Source organism: Podarcis cretensis (assembly GCF_951804945.1).
Source record: "Podarcis cretensis genome assembly, chromosome: 3".
Taxonomy (NCBI): Eukaryota; Metazoa; Chordata; class Lepidosauria; order Squamata; family Lacertidae; genus Podarcis; species Podarcis cretensis.
The window spans coordinates 39598950-39620485 of NC_137172.1; the positions used below are offsets into that span (position 1 = coordinate 39598950).

The window sequence follows — 21536 nt, forward strand, 5'->3', positions numbered from 1 at the left end:
TCCCCCTAGGTGCAGCATGGAACATATGCTCTTCATAGTCTCACTGCAAAATCCCCAAAGCACTTCATGCCAGAGAAGTGTGCCTGAGAGGTGCTTTGGTCAGGGGATTTGGAATGAGGAAACTTGGGCTGTGCTTACAGGGTTCCGCTTCTTTGACTGAAGCCACGCTCTCATTAAGAAGGGGGAAGAAAGGACTTGAAAGGTGTGGGAGTTTAAAGGCCGTGGGTGGTCATTGTGCAAACCAAAGCTTAAATTGTCAAGTTCAGATATCCTGCTTATACAGGATAGTTCCTGCCACTGATGTAAGTAGCAAAGCTGTGTGCTTGGTAGTGCATGGGGAGGAGGGCTGGGGCTGGAAGCTCTGCTTCTGAGAGTCTGTCATTCTTCCTTTGCAGGGAGATGCCTATCCGGAGCTAAGGAAGGATACAGACACGGTGAGCAACTGGAACCAGTGGGTCAAAACTCGTGTCTAATTGGTAATTACTGCCGGTTGCACGAAGTATAGGAACTATTCTCACCGGATGATGGTGTACAGGAACATCTTGCCTAAGTTTTCTCCCGAATTCTCTCCAGTTGAATATGTTGCACAGGAGCTTCCACTACTAAAGAAGTGATCTCCCCCCTTCTCATTGGGAGGAGGCTAAAGGAGAGCAGCTGGGAGCAGGAATAAATGTAACACACTGAGTAGGTGCAGGTTGATAATTCCCACGTGTAATTAATCTGAAAGCAGACTCTGTAGTTTGCTTCTTACTACAGCTGACCACGCTTACTAAAGCTGACCAGGTGCACCTAAAAGCCCAAACTTTCTTAATATTCTGTACAATTCAGCTCTTTCTTCCAGAACAGAGGCTTTTTCTGCTACCGTCCAATCTAGTGTTGCAAATTCTAGTGTACATAGAAATAAGTGAAATGAAGTATCTTACAGGCACAGTTAGCAGAGCTAGGCTTCAAACCTATTTCCAAGCAACCAGTTTTGCTATAGAAAAACCCCAAAACCCAAGCAAAACCTACAGCAGGGTTGCGGAACCTGTGGCCCTCCTGATGATGTTGGACTACAGTCCTCATAATCCCTGATGATTGTTCATGCTAGCAGGGGCTGATGGGAACTGGAGTCCAGCAACATCTTGTGTGCTGGTCCCCCAATCCTAACCTACATCCTTTCCCCTTCTGTTTGAACCCAGGCATACACACACAATGCACTTACTTGCTGTTTTCCCCTACCTGCACAGGCTTCTTTCCTTCCACATGTACATAATATTCAGTAAATTGGATTTCTGGCCTGTTCCAAAAGCTGACACCCCATCGGCTCATCACAGGGCTGCATAAAGGGCAGTGGTTTAAGCAAGTGGTTTAAGCAAATGAGACACCACTGCACTACAGTCATGAATGACACTTTTACTCCACATATTCAGAGCGATAGGAGGAGCCCTTGGTGTCTCAGGTCCAATCTCATGAATAGCTTATCACCTGATGCATTTGGGTCCCCACCACTGCCTTTTAACACTTCCGTATCTCTTGGAGTTCTTTGGAATAATTGGTTTAACTGGCTCTGATCTCCCAACAGATTATGAATATCATCAGTGAGCATGAGGATGCCTTTCTCTCTTCCCTTCTGCGGGGGCGCTGCATTATAAACAGAACCCTCCAACAGATGGATCATTCCAAAGTCTTCCCAGGCAAGTATTTTTTTCTTCTTCTTCCTCTTGATGGCTGAAGGAGAAGAGAAAATGCAGTCACAAGGGAGGCGTCACTTGCAATCTAGTCCCATTTTTAAGCTGCCTGGCTTTTGAGTTGCCCAGCCTTTTTGGTCCTTACAATTAAACACACACTGTCTGTAACCGAAGGCACAGCTTACTTGTTCAGCAATAGAACTTTGCCACTGATTTCTGTTGAACTTCAGGTCCCAGACTTGTTCCTTTCTGTCTCCCAGTTAAGTATTAAGCATTATGAGTCACTGATACATCCCCTCCACCCCAGAGTGGTTTTATTAAGCCACTAGCTTAGGTGGCTTTATGGCACACACCCTTGAAAAGGATAAGCCTGTTCATGGATGTTGGCCATGTTGGCTAAGTGAGAGAGGCAGTATCCACCTAAATAACATGTGCTGGGGACAAACAATGGGGGATGCTCTTCAAACCCTGCTTGCAAATGTCCAGAAGCATCTACCATGCCAATGCTGGAAATGGAACGCTGGGCTGGATAATTCATTCATTTCATTTCATTTATGAATCACATCCTGTGCAACAACTGGAACTAACTAAGCAACAAGACAACGAAACAATAAAATAGTTTCTATACAGGTAGAACCTAGGATAAGAATGTCCACTTAAAAGGCTTGTTGGATCGCTTCTCGGCCTTTTGGCTAAGATCAAGTGTAGTATCTGTTCTTATCAGTTTAATATCTGATATGTCCTCTATTTGAGGACTATATATTAAATGGATTTTTGGAGCTGGGAGATGGAATAGGGGCTTGCTCCATCCACTCCATGCATCGACCTGGTATTGCAGTGCCTCCAGGAACGGTGCACCAAAAAAAAAATAAAAAAAAATTAAAAGGCTTGTTGGAAAAAGGAAGTTTGTGAATAGGTGTTGAAAAAAACAAGAGCGAGGCCTGCCTGAGATGTAACAGGAGGGAGTGCCAAAGATTAGGTGCTGCCACATGAAAGGCCTGCATCCTACATGGTCAGAACAGACCTCCTGATGAGATGGTACATGCAGCGCAGTGCTCAGTTGGGAATACAAAGAGCAAGATGATATTTTTCAGACAGAGCTTTGTTTCATCTGACAAGGCTTTCTTTTTTACATTCTTAAGGCAGGCAGACAAGCAGCCAATAGCTCCCTGACTCACTGCAGTTTCTTCACTACTGGTGCACTTTCTCTCCCAAATGCAATGTATTTGAAGAGATAATTGCTTGTTTCTCCTAATGAATTTATATGCTGGAAGACACCTTGAGTGTGTTCAATCCTTAAAGGTGGCCTGCAAATATTTTAAATAAACTAACACTCCTCCATTGATCTTACTTCTGCCTGCAGTGGAGGTTGCTTGGTCTCTCCATAGCAATTTGGGTTTCCCACTGGATCTTGTTGGTTTGATGCTGAAGGAGAAGGGAGTCCAGCTGGACGTTGCTGCTTTGGACCATCTGGCTCGGGAAGATGCTGAGGTAAGGCACAGATTTCTCTTCTTTTGTGCGTCACATTAAACTACCTCAGACTTCATTCCTTCTGACTACTGTCCTTCGAGGCATTCATTTTCAGTGGTAGTTCCCTGGTGGTGGAATGCCCTCCCTAGTGAGGCGCACCTGTCTTGGTCCTGATTAATTTTCAGGAGGAATTGTTTTCACAGGCCTTTAGTGACTGAAGAATACTGTTCCTGGCAACCTCAAGACCATTGGATGGGAAAAAATGAATTTAAAATAACTGCTTTTAGAAGTTTTTAATTGCAGTTGTTCTGTCTTAGAATGTTTTTTGTGGTTAAATTGTGTATCTTTTTGCCACCTTGGGCTTGTTGGGGAGGAAGGGCAGGATATACATTCAACAGATAAATAATAATAATAATAATAATAATAATATGCTTTTCAGGAATTATAAGGCAGGGCTGGCAAACCTGTGGCCTCCCATATGTTGTTGGACTCCCATCATTCCCAGGCAGCATAACACGTGGTCAAAGAGCATGGGAGTTGTAGAGGCTGCTGTATAAGGCCGTCTAAAGACGCCCCTCAGTGTGTTGTAATAGTCCAAAATCTGTGAATAAGATTCATTGTAAAATACCCTCAGAAATCTAAATTCTGTCAAAGATCAAACCAAAGTCAGTGTTCACAAGAAGTTTGATCAACAGTACAAAATATCCAGCCTTCTTTCTTATTCTGGGCTGCTCTTTGAAATGGCTGTTGCATTTGGATTTTTATTTCCTCTCATAGGGCTGCACAGCAGCAAGGGAAGCTGAAAGTGGGGATTATGTGGAAACTTGATTTTTAGGGCCATTGACTCTCAGATGGTTTGTGGGATCCCCCAAGACTTCAGAGTTCTGCTTATCAGCTTTTGCTGTTGTTTTAAATCAGGCATAGGCAAACTCCAGCCCTCCAGATGTTTGGGACTACCATTCTCATCATTCCTGACCATCGGTCCTGTTAGCTAGGGTTGATGGGAATTGTAGTGCCAGACATCTGGAGGGCCGGAGTTTCCCTATGCCTGTTTTAAATGGTGCACTTGAGCTGTCTCCCAATTGTACCCTTTCTTTCCCCACAGCGCAAATCTCAGCCGCAGCAGGAGCAGAGAGCTGGGATGCACCTGGACCTGCATTCATTGGCCAAGTTGAGGCAGGATGGGGTGCCTGCTACTGACGACTCTCCGAAGTTTGCCTATGAACTTGGGCAGGATGGCAGATATGGTAAGGTCTAATCGTGCTTGAACAAAGTGTATGAAAAAGCACTCTGGAGAAATGGGGGTTTCAGATTTGTATCCAAGAAACTTCTCAGTTTATATATGTCTGGCATATTTGTTAATTTGTCGTGTGGAGAACATACTGTGTCTGCTTTATAAACTATAGTCGACCTCTTCCTACAGCCAAACAGAAACTGCTTAGGCTCCCGCAGCTCACCAAAGTAATACCCATAATCTGCTGTAAAGTTAGCAGGCTGCTGGTTCATGTGTATCATACATATATGTGTTCTGTGCTGTTTCCTGTCTGTTAGGGAAGCAATTTACATGCTAGTAAGAAAATATGTGGGACGCAGGTGGTGCTGTGGGTTAAAGCCTCAACGCCTAGGGCTTGCCGATCGAAAGGTCAGCGGTTCGAATCCCTGCGGCGGGGTGCGCTCCCGCTGCTCGGTCCCAGCGCCGGCCAACCTAGCAGTTCGAAAGCACCTCCGGGTGCAAGTAGATAAATAGGGACCGCTTACCAGCGGGAAGGTAAACGGCGTTTCCGTGTGCGGCTCTGGCTCGCCAGAGCAGCGATGTCACGCTGGCCACGTGACCCGGAAGTGTCTCCGGACAGCGCTGGCCCCTGGCCTCTTAAGTGAGATGGGCGCACAACCCCAGAGTCTGTCAAGACTGGCCCGTACGGGCAGGGGTACCTTTACCTTTACCTTTAAGAAAATATGCAAAAATTACATTACCAAGGTAAGGATGGTGAAGATGCTGAAGTCTGTTTTTCCTGAGTATCAAAAAGTATGAACACAACATGCTAAATCTGTGACTGTTGTGTAAATGTTAGCTGTTGTTTATAGCGTTAATAGTCCTCCAGTATCCCTTATTAGAAAGCAGAGCAAAGTGGCAACCAGTCTCTGAAAAAGCCAGTCTTCACATATTTTCCAGCAGGGAGATTTGTGGGCATTTTATTGAGTACATTTGCATCCTGCTGCCAGCGTTTCCCAGTGAGCTTCATGGCTGAGTGGGGATTTGAATACTGGTGTCCCAGGTTGTGGTTCAACACTTTTGTCCAGGGGTAGCCAGCATAGTACCCTCCAGATGTTGTTGGACCCCAACTCCCATCAGCCCCAGACAGCAAGGCCTGTGAAAAGGAATGATGGGAGTTGTAGTCTAACATCAGGAGAGCACCACATTGGTTGCCCACTCCTAGCTCACTTTAGGGGGAAAGTGCATAGTGTAATGTGGTGATAGGTGTGTATTAGGTTTAGTATATACATTGAGTAGCAAACAGTGGCCATGACCATTAGGGTTAAAATATACACTCACGCTGCCATCCTGCTGCTTGACTTGTGTCCTAGCAGCAAAAGCGGCACATCAGGGAGTGCTATTAGATAATAGGTTGCTGTATCTGAGTGTTAAACTCCTGCCAAACTGAGCTAGATACAAATCTGTCAGACAATATAAAGCAGAGTGTTTCCATTGACGGACAGCAATTGAAGCAGGTTTCTTTCTGGCAGGGGGGAAAAACGTCTTTGGTTGATGCCAGCTGGGTGTTTGTCATTACCGCAGGAGACCTCAAGGTGTCACTGTTTCATACATATCGCAAAGTGGGTTTAGAAATCACTGTCACAGAAGAGTAAAGCCTGAATGGGTTTGCATAATCCATTTACGTTTGTCTCATCGCTGTTGCCTCTCATTGTTAAATAATTGCTTGGCTTAAGGCAGAATGATTCTTAACAACTGATCTGTGGCAGTGGTTTCAAAACTCAGCCCAAGGGCTGTTTGTGGGGAAAGACAATGAGAGTATTGCCTGTCAGGTTGACCACAGCTGCCGTTCTCAGTGCTGCTAAGACTGCAGTTGTAGAGTCCAATGTATTTATTTGGGGGATTTCTTGTTACAGATGATTATAATAACGTTTTTGATTGTCCTGTATAAGGGATGTATCTGTTTTGAGGTTGGCAGGACTCTGTCCTCCCACAATAGGAGACAGGTGAGGTTCTGTTTCTGGTGGGCACATTGAGTTTCAAAGTTGCTCAAATCTCATAGAGTGTCTCCCAAGCAGAACATGATGTAAATGAGCCTAAAACCTCTCCGCCAAAGCTTTGGGGTGGAGGGCAAGGTACTAAGGTATTGTCTCTGCCATCATGCTGCACTTTGAAGGTGTCCCAGGTACAAAAGGACTGAGTAACAGGAGATGTGAAAGACCTTTGCCTCAGACCCTCGAGGGCCACTGACAGTCAGTCATAGGAAGTCCTGAGGCAGATGAGCAAATATAACAAGTCATACTAAGGCTGTGTTCTGAATTCCTGTGTAGCACAACATGGATGAGCTTCAGTCACCCTGAATTCGGATTGGTGGAATAGCAGTTTGGGTTTCCAAGGAACATCTCCTGGGGCCTCTGCGTTCTTTTATCCTCCTACAGTGAAGTACCTGACTCTAAAATAACTGGGAGCTTTCCTGCATTTTCTGCACTTGAATATATAAATACCTTAAGGGCAGTACATTGGCTGGCTGTTTTGGGTTCCAGGTGGCCCAAGTGCATCGACTACCTAGGAGAAGGATGGGGTGTGATTTTCTTTTACCTCTTTGCAGTTTTCCGTCCATGTCAAGCCACTGTCCTGATGCTGTACAGAGATGGGTCTTTCCAAAAGGAAGTTGGCAGAGGGCAACAGTGTGGGGTCCTTCTAGACAGAACCTGCTTCTATGCTGAGCAGGGCGGCCAGGCACCTGACCAAGGCTACATGCTGCATGCAGCACAGCAGGTAAGGCTCTTCACTGACCAGGACTGAAACAGGCGCCTCCTGAGCCTCCTGCCTGTTCTATTATGCTGGGCATGACCTCCCTGAAGAGGACTCTGTGCCCTGGCTCCAGTCACTGAGCAGCATCTTGTCTTTGCCTAGGCTTTCTTCTCTGTGTCTCAGACACTGTGTGAGCTATAGGAAAGGAAGAGGGTTAAGCTATTGTTTGATAGCAGTGCTCTAAGGGAATTCTGATGCTCTTACTTTGTAGCTAGGTTAATGCACCGTCACCACTTCAATAGCAGAGTGAAATATTTCCTCTGTTCCCTAAGCCAGCTCTTTGTTGTAGATGATCCTGCTGTCATGGAGGGTTGACTGGAATTCCCCTACACATTCATTGATATCATCCCTGAGTGAGCCAAGCAAATCACTCTTGAGCACGGGCCATTTGAGGTTGCTGCAAATCCTCACTGCTGGGAAAAATGCTAGAGAATTCATTGGTCATGTGAGCTCCTTGGGGGGGGGGGGGCGAGGAACTTGAGACACACAGACTGTTGTTGTAGCATTAACGCTGAGCACAGGCAAGCCTGTCTCTTCTGCAGCTCGTTTTGTGTTTGTCCCGGAGGTTAATTTAAGAGACTGCTATATTTTTTACAAGCTTGCCAGAGTGACCTGAGTTCCCTTTATTCCTCTGGAAAACCCATACTGGGAAGAGAATTGAGAATTTGTGCTAACTCTCCCATTTGTCTTGTTTCTCCTTTTGAGGACATGCTTTTCCCTGTGGTATCTGTACAAGTATCCGGTGGCTATGTGGTACATGAAGTGATTGTCTCTGAAACCCTGAAGGTCGGGGACCAAGTGCAGCTTTTTGTGGATGAGGTAATTGTCATTGCCAGGAGATGGCAGAGAGTTTCTGGTTCTGTGCTGTGCCATGTAAGCAGATCATATTGGGTAGGAAAGTAGTGCAGAAAATAGTGTTTTGTAATCACGAGAAAGGATTAGGGGGACCAAGATACAGAAGATACAGAATTTTACCTCTGATCACACTTTCTCTCGCTTACAATTCTTAACAAACATAGATGTTGCAGCTTAATTTGTATCTAAGAAATCCAGGAACAGAGATCCCCAGGAATTCTCCTTTGCACACCCCACTAAAATGGGTGATATGCAAAAATGGATTTCTCAGTGGAAGTGTTCCTTGTTCCCAGCACAATAGACACCAGAGTTCCAACAGCAATCCTAGGCACATTTACTAGGGAGAATTGGATGGACTTTGCTTTGAAGCAAACATGCATGGGATTGGACTATTAATTAATCCAGCAGTTCTGTTAAATGCTTCAAAGTGGGCTTGTATGCTGGATTGCTAGCTGGGGGGGGGGGAGTTTAATGTACTGTAACTCAGTTCTTCCAGAACAATGAAATCCTTCTCATGAATCATTTACTTCTAATAGGTAAAGTGGTTTTGATCCTTGTTTCCTTTGAGGGAGGTTACTATTTATAGTCTCTTTTGAGGAATAAGCTCTGTAGCAGAAGTGAAATGTCATATCGGGGATTTCCCATATGTTAATGCAAAATCTTTTAGGCTGTTTTAAAGCCAAGCTTGCTTTTGTTATTTAGCTCAGGTGGTGGGGTGTTAAACCAGCCATGGCTGGTGTTTGGGCTATTAGGGGGTTTAATTAATTGCTGCTTATCTAGTGAATTTATTGGGAAACAAGTGTTGCGGATATAACAAGGACTCGGTTTTCTTTGGCTGTACTCTAGAAGACTGACTCTCTCCCTCCCCTACCTTTCCATAGCCAGCAAGGTAGTTCGTTCTGCGACTTCACTATAGGTGCAGGCACTGTCCCCTTGCATACAGCTGTGTCAAATCTTGGTGGTGGTGGAGATGGGCACACAGCTCATGGACAGACAACATGCTGTGCATGCAGGAGGTCTTGGGTTCAGTCTCTGCAGTCTCCAATTACAACCGATCTCAACTACTGGGACTGGCGAAAAACCCCGCCTAAGAGCCAGCCAGAATAGCCAAGGTCTGACTTAATATAAAGCACCATGATTTATGAATTTGTAAGTCCAGTCTGCTAGTGCTATGCATTCATTGTGTCCTCCTTTTCTCCCCCGTCCCCCAACCCTGGATCTTCCTATTCTTCTTCCCCTGCCCAGGAAAACAAGGCAATGTCCACCAGTACTCCTTTCTCACCCCAAACATTGTGCTTTTGTTTGCTTTCAGGCCCAGAGGTTGGCCTGCATGACAAACCACACAGCCACCCACCTGCTAAATTTTGCGCTTCGCCAGGTCTTGGGAGAGGGTACGGAGCAGCAGGGGTCCCATGTGACTGCTGAGTATCTGCGATTTTCCATCAACACCAAGGTGACTACTGGGGTCTCCAAATTGCTCACATTAGAGCAGTGAGGGCAATGGGGCATGTGGCTCATCTGGGAAGTTGGGCTGCAGGCACCAGCCCAGCACTTCCTGTCTTCTTCTGGCAACTCTGGAGTCCGGCCACTACTGCTTTAGGACTGGACTGATTGTTGCTCTGTGTTCTATGAGGCCCAGGCTACTTTGAGCCTGGCTATGGTAAAATTATCAGAAGAGCTCCATGGTGAATAGGGTCCTTTAAAACTACTGACAGCCCAGAATGTGCTTCCCTTGGTGGAGGAACATGTAACTGCTGGTAATCCTGACCCATGTGTCCCTTTGTGGTAAATTAACAAACGGAGAAAGGGGCTTGTTACTGCATTTGCTTGCTTGACTGTTTCCATGTCAGTCCAAGTGGAAGAGACTGTTGTGTGAGCCACAGAGCTGGAGAGAGTGAGGAAGAGTGGTTCACAGGATCTAATTTTAGAGTCTGGAACTGCAGAATAGGGTCTCGGCCTGCAATGAACGTGATAATCCAATATCTGATAATCCGCAGAGAAGTAGACTTCGCCCAACCTTAACTGCTCAGATGGAAGCTCTATGCTTTTACTAAAGCAAATAAAGGAGCTGATTTAAGTTCCAATATTTTTCTTAGACTAAGATGATTATGAATATTCAAAAAACTGTGGTTCAGGACACCAGCGTTGAGAACTCTATTTTGTAGATGGGGAAATCAAAACATAAAAGTATGACCCAAAATAGAACCCTGGAGACCAGACACCTATTCCTCTGGACTCTAGCCATCTTACAGTACTTAATTCCTCATGTCACATAACATTGCATCATTCTGATGAAAATATCACCTGCTTCACCAGGCTCCCATAACGATACAGCAGCTGCTAGACGTAGAAAGTGTGATCCAGGAGGTGATCAAAAGGAATGAGGTGGTCTATACCGGAGAAGCCCCCATCAAGCTGGCAAGTGCTGTGCAAGGACTCCGGAAACTAAATGAAGTAAGTCGGGGAGGACAGTGACCAGTGGCAACCATGCAGCTGGTGGGGTGACAATTGGTGTCACCCAGGGAAACTGCCCAGCATTAGGGGCCAGTCGTAAGCACTTCTTCACATAAGAGCACAATCTGGCACCAGTTTACAACCTTTATGCAGCTTTTGCGGTGCTGTATCCTAGCCTTGTAAATAACCCCACAAAGTAGCCTGCAAAAATGATTTATTAGACTTCTGGAGGCTGGTGGAAGTGGCTTCCCTCCTCCCACAATCTACTTGGTTTCTCTGCTTGACTCAGTGTGCTTCAGCTGTGAAAAGGGCAAATTCCACGCTAGGGGTCATTAGGAAAGGGACTGAAAATAAAACTGCCAAAATCATAATGCTGTTACACAAATCTACAGGGCAGCCACACTTGTACTGTGTTCAGTTCTGGTCACTTCTCCTCAAAAAGGATACTGCAGGGTTGGAAGAAGGTTCAGAAAAGCACAACCCAAGTGATCAAGGGGATGGAGAAATTCCCCTATGAGGAAAGGTTGCAGTACTGCAACCATTTGAGTTTAGAGGAAAAGCGAGTAAGAGGCGACATGATAGATGTTCATGAAATGATGCATGCCATGGAGAAAGTGGGCAGAGAGGAGTTTTTCTCCCTCTGTCCTAACACTAGAACACGTGGACAGCCAAGGAAGTTAATGGTTGGAGGATTCAGGACAGGTGAAAGGAAGTTGTCATTCACTGTGGAACTCGCTCCCATAGGAGACAGTGATGGCCGCCAACTCTGATGGCTGTAAAAGAGGATTCGACAGCTGGACTCTGCCGACCTGCAATTCCAAGCAACTGGAGATAGAACATAGCCACTGTGACTACGAGCCGTACCTCCACATTAGTAGTCACAGTGGCTATGTTCTATCTCCACTTGCTTTGAATTGCAGGTTGGCAGAGTACTCCCATGCTTCTGGTTGTGAGCTTCCAACAGGCATCTGGTTGGCCTCTGTGAGAGCAAGATGCTGTGCTAGATGGGCCATTGGCCTGATTCTAGCAGACTTTTTTTATGTTAGGAGAGGCAGCACATTCCATCCTTCTTCTTCCAGCCTGCGTGCTATACCCTGGCCACCTCTGTCTACCATACCAGGCTGCAATATGTACTGTATTTTTCTCCCTATAGGACGCACCGGCCCATAGGACGCACCTAGTTTTCAAGGGGGGAAATCAAGTAAAAAAATATGATCCCCCCCCCCGCAGCTCTGGGAGCAGTGGACAGGCGGCACGCAGCCTGTGCGCTACTCCAAGACCTTCTCCCTGCTTTTGTGGGAGGTGGCGGAATTCCCCCACCTCCCACAAAAGCCCACAGGAGCCCAGTGTGACTCCTGCAGGCTTTTCGACCAGGAGGGAGAAGGGACTGAAACGGCCAGTCAGTCCCTTCTCCCTCCTCGAGGAAAAGCCCCCAAGAGCGGTGCGCTCTTTAAAGGGTGCGTGGCTCCTGTGGGCTTTTCTAGGAGGTGGGGGAATTCCCCCCCCCCCTCGTAGAAAAGCCAGCAGAAGCCGCGGAGCCCCTTTAAAGAGCGCACGGCTTTTGCCTGCTTTTGCGGGGTGTGGGGGAATTCCCCCATCTCCCGCAAAAGCCCACAGGAGGGTTGGAGAGTAGCGGGAAGGCGGCGCACGCATTCCTTCTGCCCCCCCATCCTCTGGGGCGGGCGATGGGGGAAGTGCTGCTTTCCCCACCGCCAGCCTCAAAGAGCAGACTCTCCTGGCTTCAGCGGAAGCAATGCGAAGCCTCCAGAGCGCAGGCTTCAGAGGCTTTGTGTTGCTATCGCTGAAGCCAAGGAGCCTGCATTCGCCCCATAAGACGCACACACATTTCCCCTTCATTTTTGGAGGGGAAAAAGTGCGTCTTATAGGGCGAAAAATACGGTAGCTGCTTCTTTTGGTTTAGTTTGCCACAGCCTTATAACTGCAGATAATCCTTCCTTCCTGCCCTCCCCTTTTTCAGATGTACCCAGATCTGGTGCGAGTAGTATCCATAGGGGTTCCAGTGGAAAGAGTGCTGGCTGCGAAGTCTAAAGATGCCACGTCCACCTCCGTGGAGCTCTGCTGTGGAACGTAAGTGTCATCCTTCCTCTTAGTTTCTCTCAGATAAGGGAAACCTTTTCCAGCAACCCTTTACTGGGTGCCTCTGAACTGGCGCTCTTTCCCCTTCCTTAATCATAGCTGTCCTCAGGCCCAAGGGGAAGGCCAGCGTCTGCATCATTGCTTTGATACAGTTTTACATATGATTTTTGACCACCTTATAAGCAGCAAGTATTGTTTGTTGATTAAAAGAACCGTACCTAGCAGTTACTAAATGCTTTCTTGTGGATCAGCTACTTCCTATTTCTTTGTAGCTTCAGTAGTAACATGAAGGTGATTCATTCTTGCTATATTGGCAAAGGGGCTGATTTTTAAAAATGCTGTTGAAATGCAGAATTATATTTTTTATTGTTTTCACCTTGGCTGTTTATCATCTCCAGCAAATGAATTACTTAAGTATCAGAGAGCATAAAGTATGTACGTTTCTTGCAAGCATTTGAAATCCAAAGAGCACAATTGTGACATAGCATGTAGTAAACAGCTGGTGTGAGATGCAAGGATATGCTCTCTCTTCAGCACACTACGGACTTCCTTGACTGACAGTGTCTCCTGAAGGTCTTTCCCACCTGTTACCAGGAATTCTTTTTAACGGGAGAGATGGTAGGGGTTCACTCTGAAACCTTTACGTACACAACACTTGTACTCTTCCATCGACTTATAACCGCTTTCCAAAATAAAAAAGGGAATTTGATGGCAATGCTGACACCTGCCATTTGTTTCTCTTGTCTAGGCACCTTCTGCAGACAGGAGATGTACAAGACTTCACTATCGTTTCTGAGCGGCAGCTGGTTAAAGGAATCAGCCATATTGTTGCAGTGACCAGAGAGCAAGCCAAGCAAGTAAGGCTGGATTGCTTTTGTCTGATGTTGCAGATGTGCACAGGTTGTCTGCTGCTGTTTTGCTCTGCTTCACTGCATGATCTTTAGAGGGCTCCTAGAGTGCTTCACCCGCTGCCTGCTGCAATCACAAACACTTGCAATTATTTTTCACCAGTTGCCTCTATTCTGCTGCTCACAAGCAGATGCACTGGTTAGCCTTCACCCCTGATCTCACAGCAGGAATGCCAGAACCTTATGCCCTTGCTTCACCCTCGCCATCTCGAAATTCAGCAGCTCAGAATCAATCAATCAAACAAACAAGTTTGCCTCCTTTGTGTTATCATTCATTGTGAAGAGGCTGTGATTGTGAAAGGAAGTGGGGTCAATCTGTATGGGTGGCGAGTAGGGTAGACCACAGAGTGAGTGTATAAGCAAACAAGGAGCTCTGCAGGCCATAGAAGCTTCTCTGCCTGATTAGTGGAAGCTTCATACAGGTCTCTCTCTGGCTCTGACCATTAAGGAGATGTCTTCCAGGACTGAGCAAGCACATTGTGAGACACAAACGGAGCTCTTTCAACATCCTTTTCTACCACTACTTTTCGTAGTACTCCACTTCCTTTTTGAAACAGGGTCATAGCATTCCATATTAGCTAGCTTTTGACTAATAGCTCCTTGTCCTTCTCTTACTTCAATTCCCTTGACCCCTCTTCTCTCTCTTTCCCCACCCCCTCAAACCTGGGTGGTCATTTCTTTTTTGCTCTGGCTCTTGCTGACCACTAACCGCATCTGGCGGCTTCAGAGCAAAAAGGCCCCGTTAACTTAGGTGCCTGCTAGGTGGGCAAGCAGCATTGTCTTCTGCCTTCCCCTTGGCTGTTGGGGGCAAAAGATTACATTATTCCCAAGATTCGTATTTTTGCTCTGGCACTTGTGCTGCTTGTCTAGTCATCTCCTCCACTGTTACATTTTTGACAAGGTTCAGCCTGCCACGGAGGAGAGAAAGCTTCAGGGCAGGCTGGCCCAGATTACTGAAAGCGCTGACCCGAGGCAGCTTTGTGTCAGTGGTTCATGTTCACCTGCAGCTCCCTTTTATGTTTATCTCTGAAGGGAGCTGTTCTCATTCAGGCTTGTGTTTGCTAAGCAGATGGAAGCAGCTACGGCGATAGCTCAAAGCACATCTTGCAGCGAGAAGCCAGAGTAGGCAATTATGTGCTTGCTCTGCTCTTACAGCTACTGATTTCCTGCAACTGGAGCTTCATTCTTCTGTTGGTCCAAGCTAGGCCTGTTCACACAGCTGGCTATTCTGGACTCTTTTGATCTTCTGCTTTGAGTATACATAAAAAGTGTGGCAGAAATTTGTGACAGCCCAAGCTTTTTCTTTTCATTTGTTAAAAAGGACCTGGCTTTTTGCTGAGGAGTGTCGATGGGCATACTGTATAACCGGAAACCTCGTCTAGAAGTAGTTGACTTTCTCTTGTCCTCTGATTTTCTAATTTGGTGGCACCATCAAGGTCTTTGAAATACTAGCTTACTCCAGAGCTGGAGAAAGTGGATTGGCTCCCTTCCATCTTTCGGTCGCATGGAGCCTAGCAGGCGAGAAGGAATGAGATCAGCTTCTCATTATGATAGGAACCGATCAGATGAAGAGCAGATCAGTAAAACAAATAGACTCATCAGGGCTCCTCTCTCTTTTTTTAATCCGTCCTGTGTGCCTTTTATCTTTGTGCAAAACCACAATTTGTGGAATGAATGCCACAAATAATTATCTACTTGTTTAAAACAGTTGAGGAAACTCAGGCCCTTGGGACTCTTCCCAGACCAGACTCCTCACTGCCCTTGCTCTGTACCCCTTCCTTCAGTGCTTTTGCCTAGCTGGAATGTGTCCTTGAACTGAAGTCATCCCTCTTGCTTGCCTGGGTAGGGAGGGGTGTGTGTCTGTGTGTCATGGCTCCCTATAGCCGTGTCCTCCCTAAAACCATATATTTCCTATAACCATGTTCTCAGGGTGGCTCTCAGCAACGAAAGACCATAGCTCAGCAGCAGAGTGCACACTTGCATGCAGAAGGTCCCATGTTCAATCCCTGGTCCTTCCAGGTAGGGCTGGAGGAGACCCCTGCCTGAAACCCTGAAGAGCTGCTACCAGTCAGGGTCAGTCAGTACTGAGCTAGATGGACCAGTGGACTGACTTCACAGAAGGCTCTTGTCTTTATCTTGCCATAGGCTACAATTTCTGAGGGGATTGTGTGTTCCCTGTGTGGTATATCAAATAATCCCAAAGGCAAATTGGTGTGGGGGGAAATAACTCTAATTTCACTCTGTCACTGAGCACTTTCTGAAAAGGATCTGCCTCTCTATTTTTTGCTTGGTTTCTGAGCCAGCATGTATCAGTGGTGACAAATATCCAGCATAATTTGAGATACTATCTCTATCTCAACAAAGTTAATTAGCAGTCACATAAACCTAATCTAGTAATTGCACAATGCCCAGGGCTCTAGCCCCTGAAATAAACTCCCAACAGGCTTGTGACTGAAAATGGTTACGCCCTTTGAATTGCAAACACAACCTCTTGCCCTTCGTATGGTTTCTGCCAAAAGGGGTCAGACATTTTTATTACTCTCTTAGGCTCGGGAAGCTGGCCAGGCTTTGGCTAAGGAAGTGGACTCCCTCACGGTGCGAGTGAAACTGGGAGGAACCGTGATCCACGAGGCCCAGAGACTTTCCAAAGAAGTTGGCCAGCTGACTATTGTGAGTACTTTCTCCCTCCCCACAACAAGGGCTCAAGAAAGGTTTTCGAATGCTTCTTGAGGACGTGTTTCCCTGCTCGTTCCTTGTTCTATGATTCCTGTTGAAGTTGAAATAATGGCTAACTTTCCCCGAAGAGGCTTTTATTTCACCTTCTAGCGACCATATCAGTCTGGTTGAAGTGCCCTGTGTTTCATGGCATAGAGGATGAGGTGTCTGGGTGCTCTGCCCTGTAATGAAAAATCTGCTGAGGTCTTATCAACTCCCTCCCTCAAAAGCCCATCTGCGTGGCCCTGCGCAATAGAAATAAAACACTGCCTATCCTCCACTTTGGGTTTGGGGTTGTTGTTTTTTTAATTGGTATTTCTTTTTATTTAATCAAAAGCATATAATGCAGTAACATAATAAAAAATAAAGAAAAACACACAATTGAATGAAAACTAAATACAGCACCACCACCACCCAAAAAATACACATTTGGATCATTTCACTCACAATCCCTGTGGGGAAAAACAATAGTTATTTATGCTAGAGGGTAGTAACATTCTTTTTCTTAAAAAAGATTTGCTTAAAAAAGTATATTAAAATACTGTCCTCAAGGTCTTACGACATTCTCACTTGAAGCTGAAAACTTAGTAAGGATTCCAAATAGTATCGTATTTCACAGGAGTCATTTGAACATTGTTACCATCATTTATGCACAAAATAATTTTTGCCAAGTAGTTGCATATGAATCTTTGTTTATCCTCTAGTGCACTTTTATTTTTAGTCAATTTTTCAACAATTCTATGAGAATGGTGGTATATATATATGTAATTAAAAATAATAAATCTTGTTTTGTTATATTAAATTTAATTTAATTTCTAGGAACACCATAGCTGTCACTGAATAATACTCCCACCACCAATGTGCCCTTATGTTTTTTATAGCACCAGCATTTTGGGGAGATATTGGGGTTAATATTTGATAAAATCAGAAGTATATAGTGCTACCTAAAAATCACATTCAACTTTCATGGTCTTTTCTTCTTCCTCCTCCTCCTCTCCTCTTCTTCCGTCTAAGTGACTTCTGCCATTGTCCTATCCTCCTTTCCATTAATTTTTAAATAAAATAATGACCAGGAACAGGAGGCACAGCTCCAGTACTGGAGAGCTCTGGCAGAAGCAGTTGACACCATTGCAATGCACTACATGGTTCATGCTTTGCATGCATGTCCATCACATCCAAAGGGCTAGTTGTAATTGAGGCTCTTTTGCTAGGAAACAGGCTTCATTCTTCTGGTCATAGGAGTCAAAATTCCTCTCTTCAGTTGCATCCCTGGAGCATCTTTTCATCCCCGCCCCCTGCGCAATCACAGGTAACAGAGCCAATTTGTTTTGCAGATCGTGGACAGCACCACAATACCTCAGTGGCAGAAAAGAGAGCTGCAGGCCACTCTAAAAACTCTGCAGCGAACAGCCAACACAGCAGTTAGAAAACTGGAAATCAGACTGGTAAGAATCCAGCAGCAGATCAGCCTTGTAATCTGCAGGCATGACAGAAGTATGGGAAGCTTGTCCTTTTCAAAGGAGTGAATTTATTACCAAACTTTTCTGTAAAGAAAAAGAACTCTAAGCAGCTCTGTTATCTAGTGTTCTAAATCAATTGCTTTTAAAGCAACCTTAGTCCACTCCCTGATGAATGGCTCCCAAGCACAGTTCCCCTCAAGCTCTGAAGACCCAGGGCTCTGAAGAACCGAGTGTTCTTTCTGGCATACATGAAGGAAGGAAGCTTCCTAGAGCTGGTTGGCCTTCCCTTTGCCACAGTTGAGAGGCAGGGTGTGAGTGTCAGGGAGAAATGAACAGAGAGTCTGGCACGCGGCTTGCTGTGTACTCTTCATTCTTTTGTATCAAAAAAGCCTAACATTTGCACTAAGAAAACTCAACTCAATTTTTTTGCAAACAAATTATGCAAAAAAATTTCCCACATTTATATAAACTTGAAATTTTTTGCTTAAGTTGACTGTTTTACATCTCTTCTGATATTGGAGATTCTGCCAAATCTGATGCTCTTTCAGAATGGAAGCTTGCTCTCTTGAGAGGAAAGAAAGCTGTGGTGAAATGGCAGCTGGGCGTGCCATGAGCCTGAAGCAGAAAGAGCAGAGTTGGTTCCTCTAACCCCTGGACACTGAAATTTCTTACATATACTGCCTGCCTGTTTCAAATCTAACTTCCCAGCCAGAATGGTTAGATAGTACTCATTAAAAGGAGCAACATTAAAATTTTAGGAAGATTCCTAAATAAGCTCTGTATTGAAAGAGAAGAGCAGTCCTTACCAAACTTGGCAATGGTTTTGGTCCAATAAGTGCAGCTTCATTAAAGAAGCCAAGGTGTAAATGGGTGCTAAATCTTCCTGCCCCATCCCCCTTAAGATACCTAGGTAAATTGTTGCTAGGAATGGCTCCTGTGGGTAAAACAAACATGTCCCCTGGGCATCATTTTTTAAAATGGTGCTTGGCAGAGATGTGGATGTGTATTTGGAAGCATTTCCCCCCCTATGGCACAGATTTTATGTCTGCTACACAGTGCACTGCTGAATGCATTCCCCCACCCCCTTTTTCCAGGCTGCAGAGAAAGCAGATGACCTGCTAGCAAAGTATTCCAACCAGCCAGTCATCATAGATACCATCCCTGTTGAGTCGCCCTCAGTAAGTTTCTACCAGTTGTGCATTTCTTTTGGAAAGCAAGGGTAACAGGCAACAAGGGCCAAGCTGCATTAGCTACCTGTGAGCAAGTCCAACTTGTCCTGTTGTGGCAGATCATTCCTTGAGCTCAGCTCTCACAGCTGATGATACTGTAAGGATTTTGGAAGGCCAGAGAGAAGGTAAACCTTGAGCTCCTCAGCAGATTGGGCATCCGTTGAGGGTGGGCTTGCTGGCATGCTCTGAAGATTTTTGTTGAAGAGAATTTCCCTCTTTCTTTCTTTCTTTCTTTCTTTCTTTCTTTCCCCATAACCAGTACAGTGGTACCTCATGTTAATAACTTAATTTGTTCTGGGGGTCCGTTCTTAACCTGAAACTGTTCTTAACCTGAGGTACCACTTTAGCTAATGGGGCCTGCTGCGCGATTTCTGTTCTCATCCTGAAGCAAAGTTCTTAACCCGAGGTACTATTTCTGGGTTAGCGTAACCTGAAGCATCTGTAACCCGAGGTACCACTGTACAAGTTCCTTTTTTGCATCTGTTATCATCCAGTTCCCCATAGGCTGCCCAAAGTGTACCAGAAACACTTCAGAACATCAAAATACACTGAAATTCCAGTGGTTTTTCATGTGCTTAACTTTCTTAATCAAAATTGTATATATAACATTGCAGGTCTTTGAGGGAGCATTTCAGTGTAGCAAACACAAGGGATTTTATTTTAACTTATGCTCTTTCTAGGTCCTGATGAAAGTGGTCAACCAGTTATGTGACAAGGTACCAGGGTCCTCAGTGATGTTGCTAAGTCCACAAGCTTCTGGCCAGGTGTTCTGTGCCTGCCAGGTATCCAAGGTAAGCAGGATCCTGTCCCTTGGCTAATAGCTGGCACTGTTCTCTGGAACATAGAATGCAGGAGCCTCATACAGTAACTGTTTCCTATTGTAGAACATAAGTTTTGAATTTTGGTGCTTGTGCTTTCATTAAGTGGTGGAAAAACCATTGCAAATTTTCATTGCCATAACAGTTTGAATAAATAGAAAACACAAAGCCCACTGCTTGATGGTCTTTCCTTGACTGGGTCTAGATAAGGTTTCACAACCAAGGAAAAACAAATTCTGTACTCGGCCTAAATGGGAGAAATTGCAAAAAGGAGGATAGAGGTTGGAATTAGACAACCATAGAGGTGCAAGAAATCATAGCCATGGCAGAGGACATTTAAACCCCATGCTCTAAACTTTAAGGAAATCTAAGAGCCAGTGTGGTGTAGTGGTTAAGAGCGGTGGACTTGTAATCTGGTGAACCTGGTTCGCATCTCCGCTCCTCCACATGCAGCTGCTGGGTGACCTTGGGCTAGTCACACTTCTCTGAAGTCTCTCAGCCCTACTCACCTCACAGAGTGTTTGTTGTGGGGGAGGAAGGGAAAGGAGAATGTTAGCCGCTTTGAGTCTCCTTAAAGGGAGTGAAAGACGGGATATCAAATCCAAATTTCTCCTCCGGTATCAGTTACAGGTTCTGCATGTGTGCAATGAATCCATTAAGAGTGCATAATATGCACATTCTGTGAATGTAAGGTTTTGCACCTGTAATGTTGCCAGTCTATCAGCTTTGAGTAACAAAAGTCCAGAATTGGACTGACTAACACCAAGTTGCCTACATATTTGCTTTGCTGGGCCATTCCTGGCAGTTCAGCTAATTTTTCCATTTTTGGGTCTTCTTCCCCAGAGTTCCTTGCCGGTGTTTTCTGCTGCTGACTGGGCCCTGGCTGTCTGCACTCAAATGGGAGGCAAGGCAGGTGGTTCTGGAGTTGTAGCCAGGGGCAGCGGGACAACCAGTGACTTGCAAGGAGTTCTGACAGCAGCTCTGGAATATGCAAAGAGCAAACTCTGATTCCTGCTTGCAAGGTCAACGTGTCTGTGCAAGAACACCAAAATAGGACAGTTGCTTGGCTGTGATTGCTAAGAAGATCTGTCTACAGTGGCTAAGCAGCACTTGTTGTGGTATCATAACAGTAGATCTGTCTTGGACTGCAGCTTCTTTTGCAATATTGAGGTGGCAGAAGAGTCTGGACTTGCCCATCTGGTCCTTCATGAAACATTATTATTTCATTTGCAGATAATGGTGTGAGAGGAACAAGGCTGTCCCATAAATGCAGAGGAAGGTAGCAGACAGTGACATAATGAATCTGACCATCAATGGGGCTGAGGGCACCCTGGTGAGAGGAAAGTAACTACAGTATTGCCATTATGATAATGAATAGCAGAGAGGCACACTTGTGATTCACTTTGGGATGAGGAAAGATGGGAGCTCTTTTTCCCAGGAGACCAAGGCCTATAAGTTCAATGGAACTGATTCCAACATAGTGTAAGGCTACCATATTGTGCATATATATGTTTCTTCAGCAGTCTAGCAACAGAGGTTTCAGCCCTGTACTGTTTTATTTATGCAGATCTTTCGATCAGGAAATTCTGTCAATATACAAAGGAAATCTACTTTACACAAATCATTGTTTCTATATTGCCTAGATAACTTTCATCATCAAAAGTCATCTTTGAGATTCTGAATCTTACTATAATTTCCCCAAAATGCATAGTAACCTTTTGACCTAATAGGGGAAAAAAGTTTTGTGACCAACAAACTGTTAATTGCATAATTAAAATGAAGCCTATTGCTGCTACTTAATCTTTATTTTGTCCCATTTTCAACTGTCTCCAA

The 21536-nt window shown here is 45.2% G+C and overlaps 1 protein-coding gene across 2 annotated transcripts in view; it reads left to right on the forward strand.

Moving 5' to 3' along the window:
* AARS2 (alanyl-tRNA synthetase 2, mitochondrial) overlaps window positions 1–21498 on the forward strand; it is a 33289-nt gene extending 11791 nt beyond the window's left edge. For both annotated transcript variants that reach the window (XM_079969193.1, XM_079969194.1), the window contains 15 exons: window positions 396–434; window positions 1565–1676; window positions 3034–3161; window positions 4246–4387; window positions 6962–7131; window positions 7873–7986; window positions 9335–9475; window positions 10339–10476; window positions 12455–12564; window positions 13322–13430; window positions 16029–16151; window positions 17531–17641; window positions 18751–18834; window positions 19566–19676; window positions 20547–21498. In XM_079969193.1, coding sequence (XP_079825319.1) covers window positions 396–434; window positions 1565–1676; window positions 3034–3161; window positions 4246–4387; window positions 6962–7131; window positions 7873–7986; window positions 9335–9475; window positions 10339–10476; window positions 12455–12564; window positions 13322–13430; window positions 16029–16151; window positions 17531–17641; window positions 18751–18834; window positions 19566–19676; window positions 20547–20711 — 1797 coding nt within the window. In that variant the 3' untranslated portion in view covers window positions 20712–21498. The remainder of the gene's footprint in view (window positions 1–395; window positions 435–1564; window positions 1677–3033; window positions 3162–4245; window positions 4388–6961; window positions 7132–7872; window positions 7987–9334; window positions 9476–10338; window positions 10477–12454; window positions 12565–13321; window positions 13431–16028; window positions 16152–17530; window positions 17642–18750; window positions 18835–19565; window positions 19677–20546) is intronic.
* The last annotated feature ends 38 nt before the right edge of the window (window positions 21499–21536 follow it).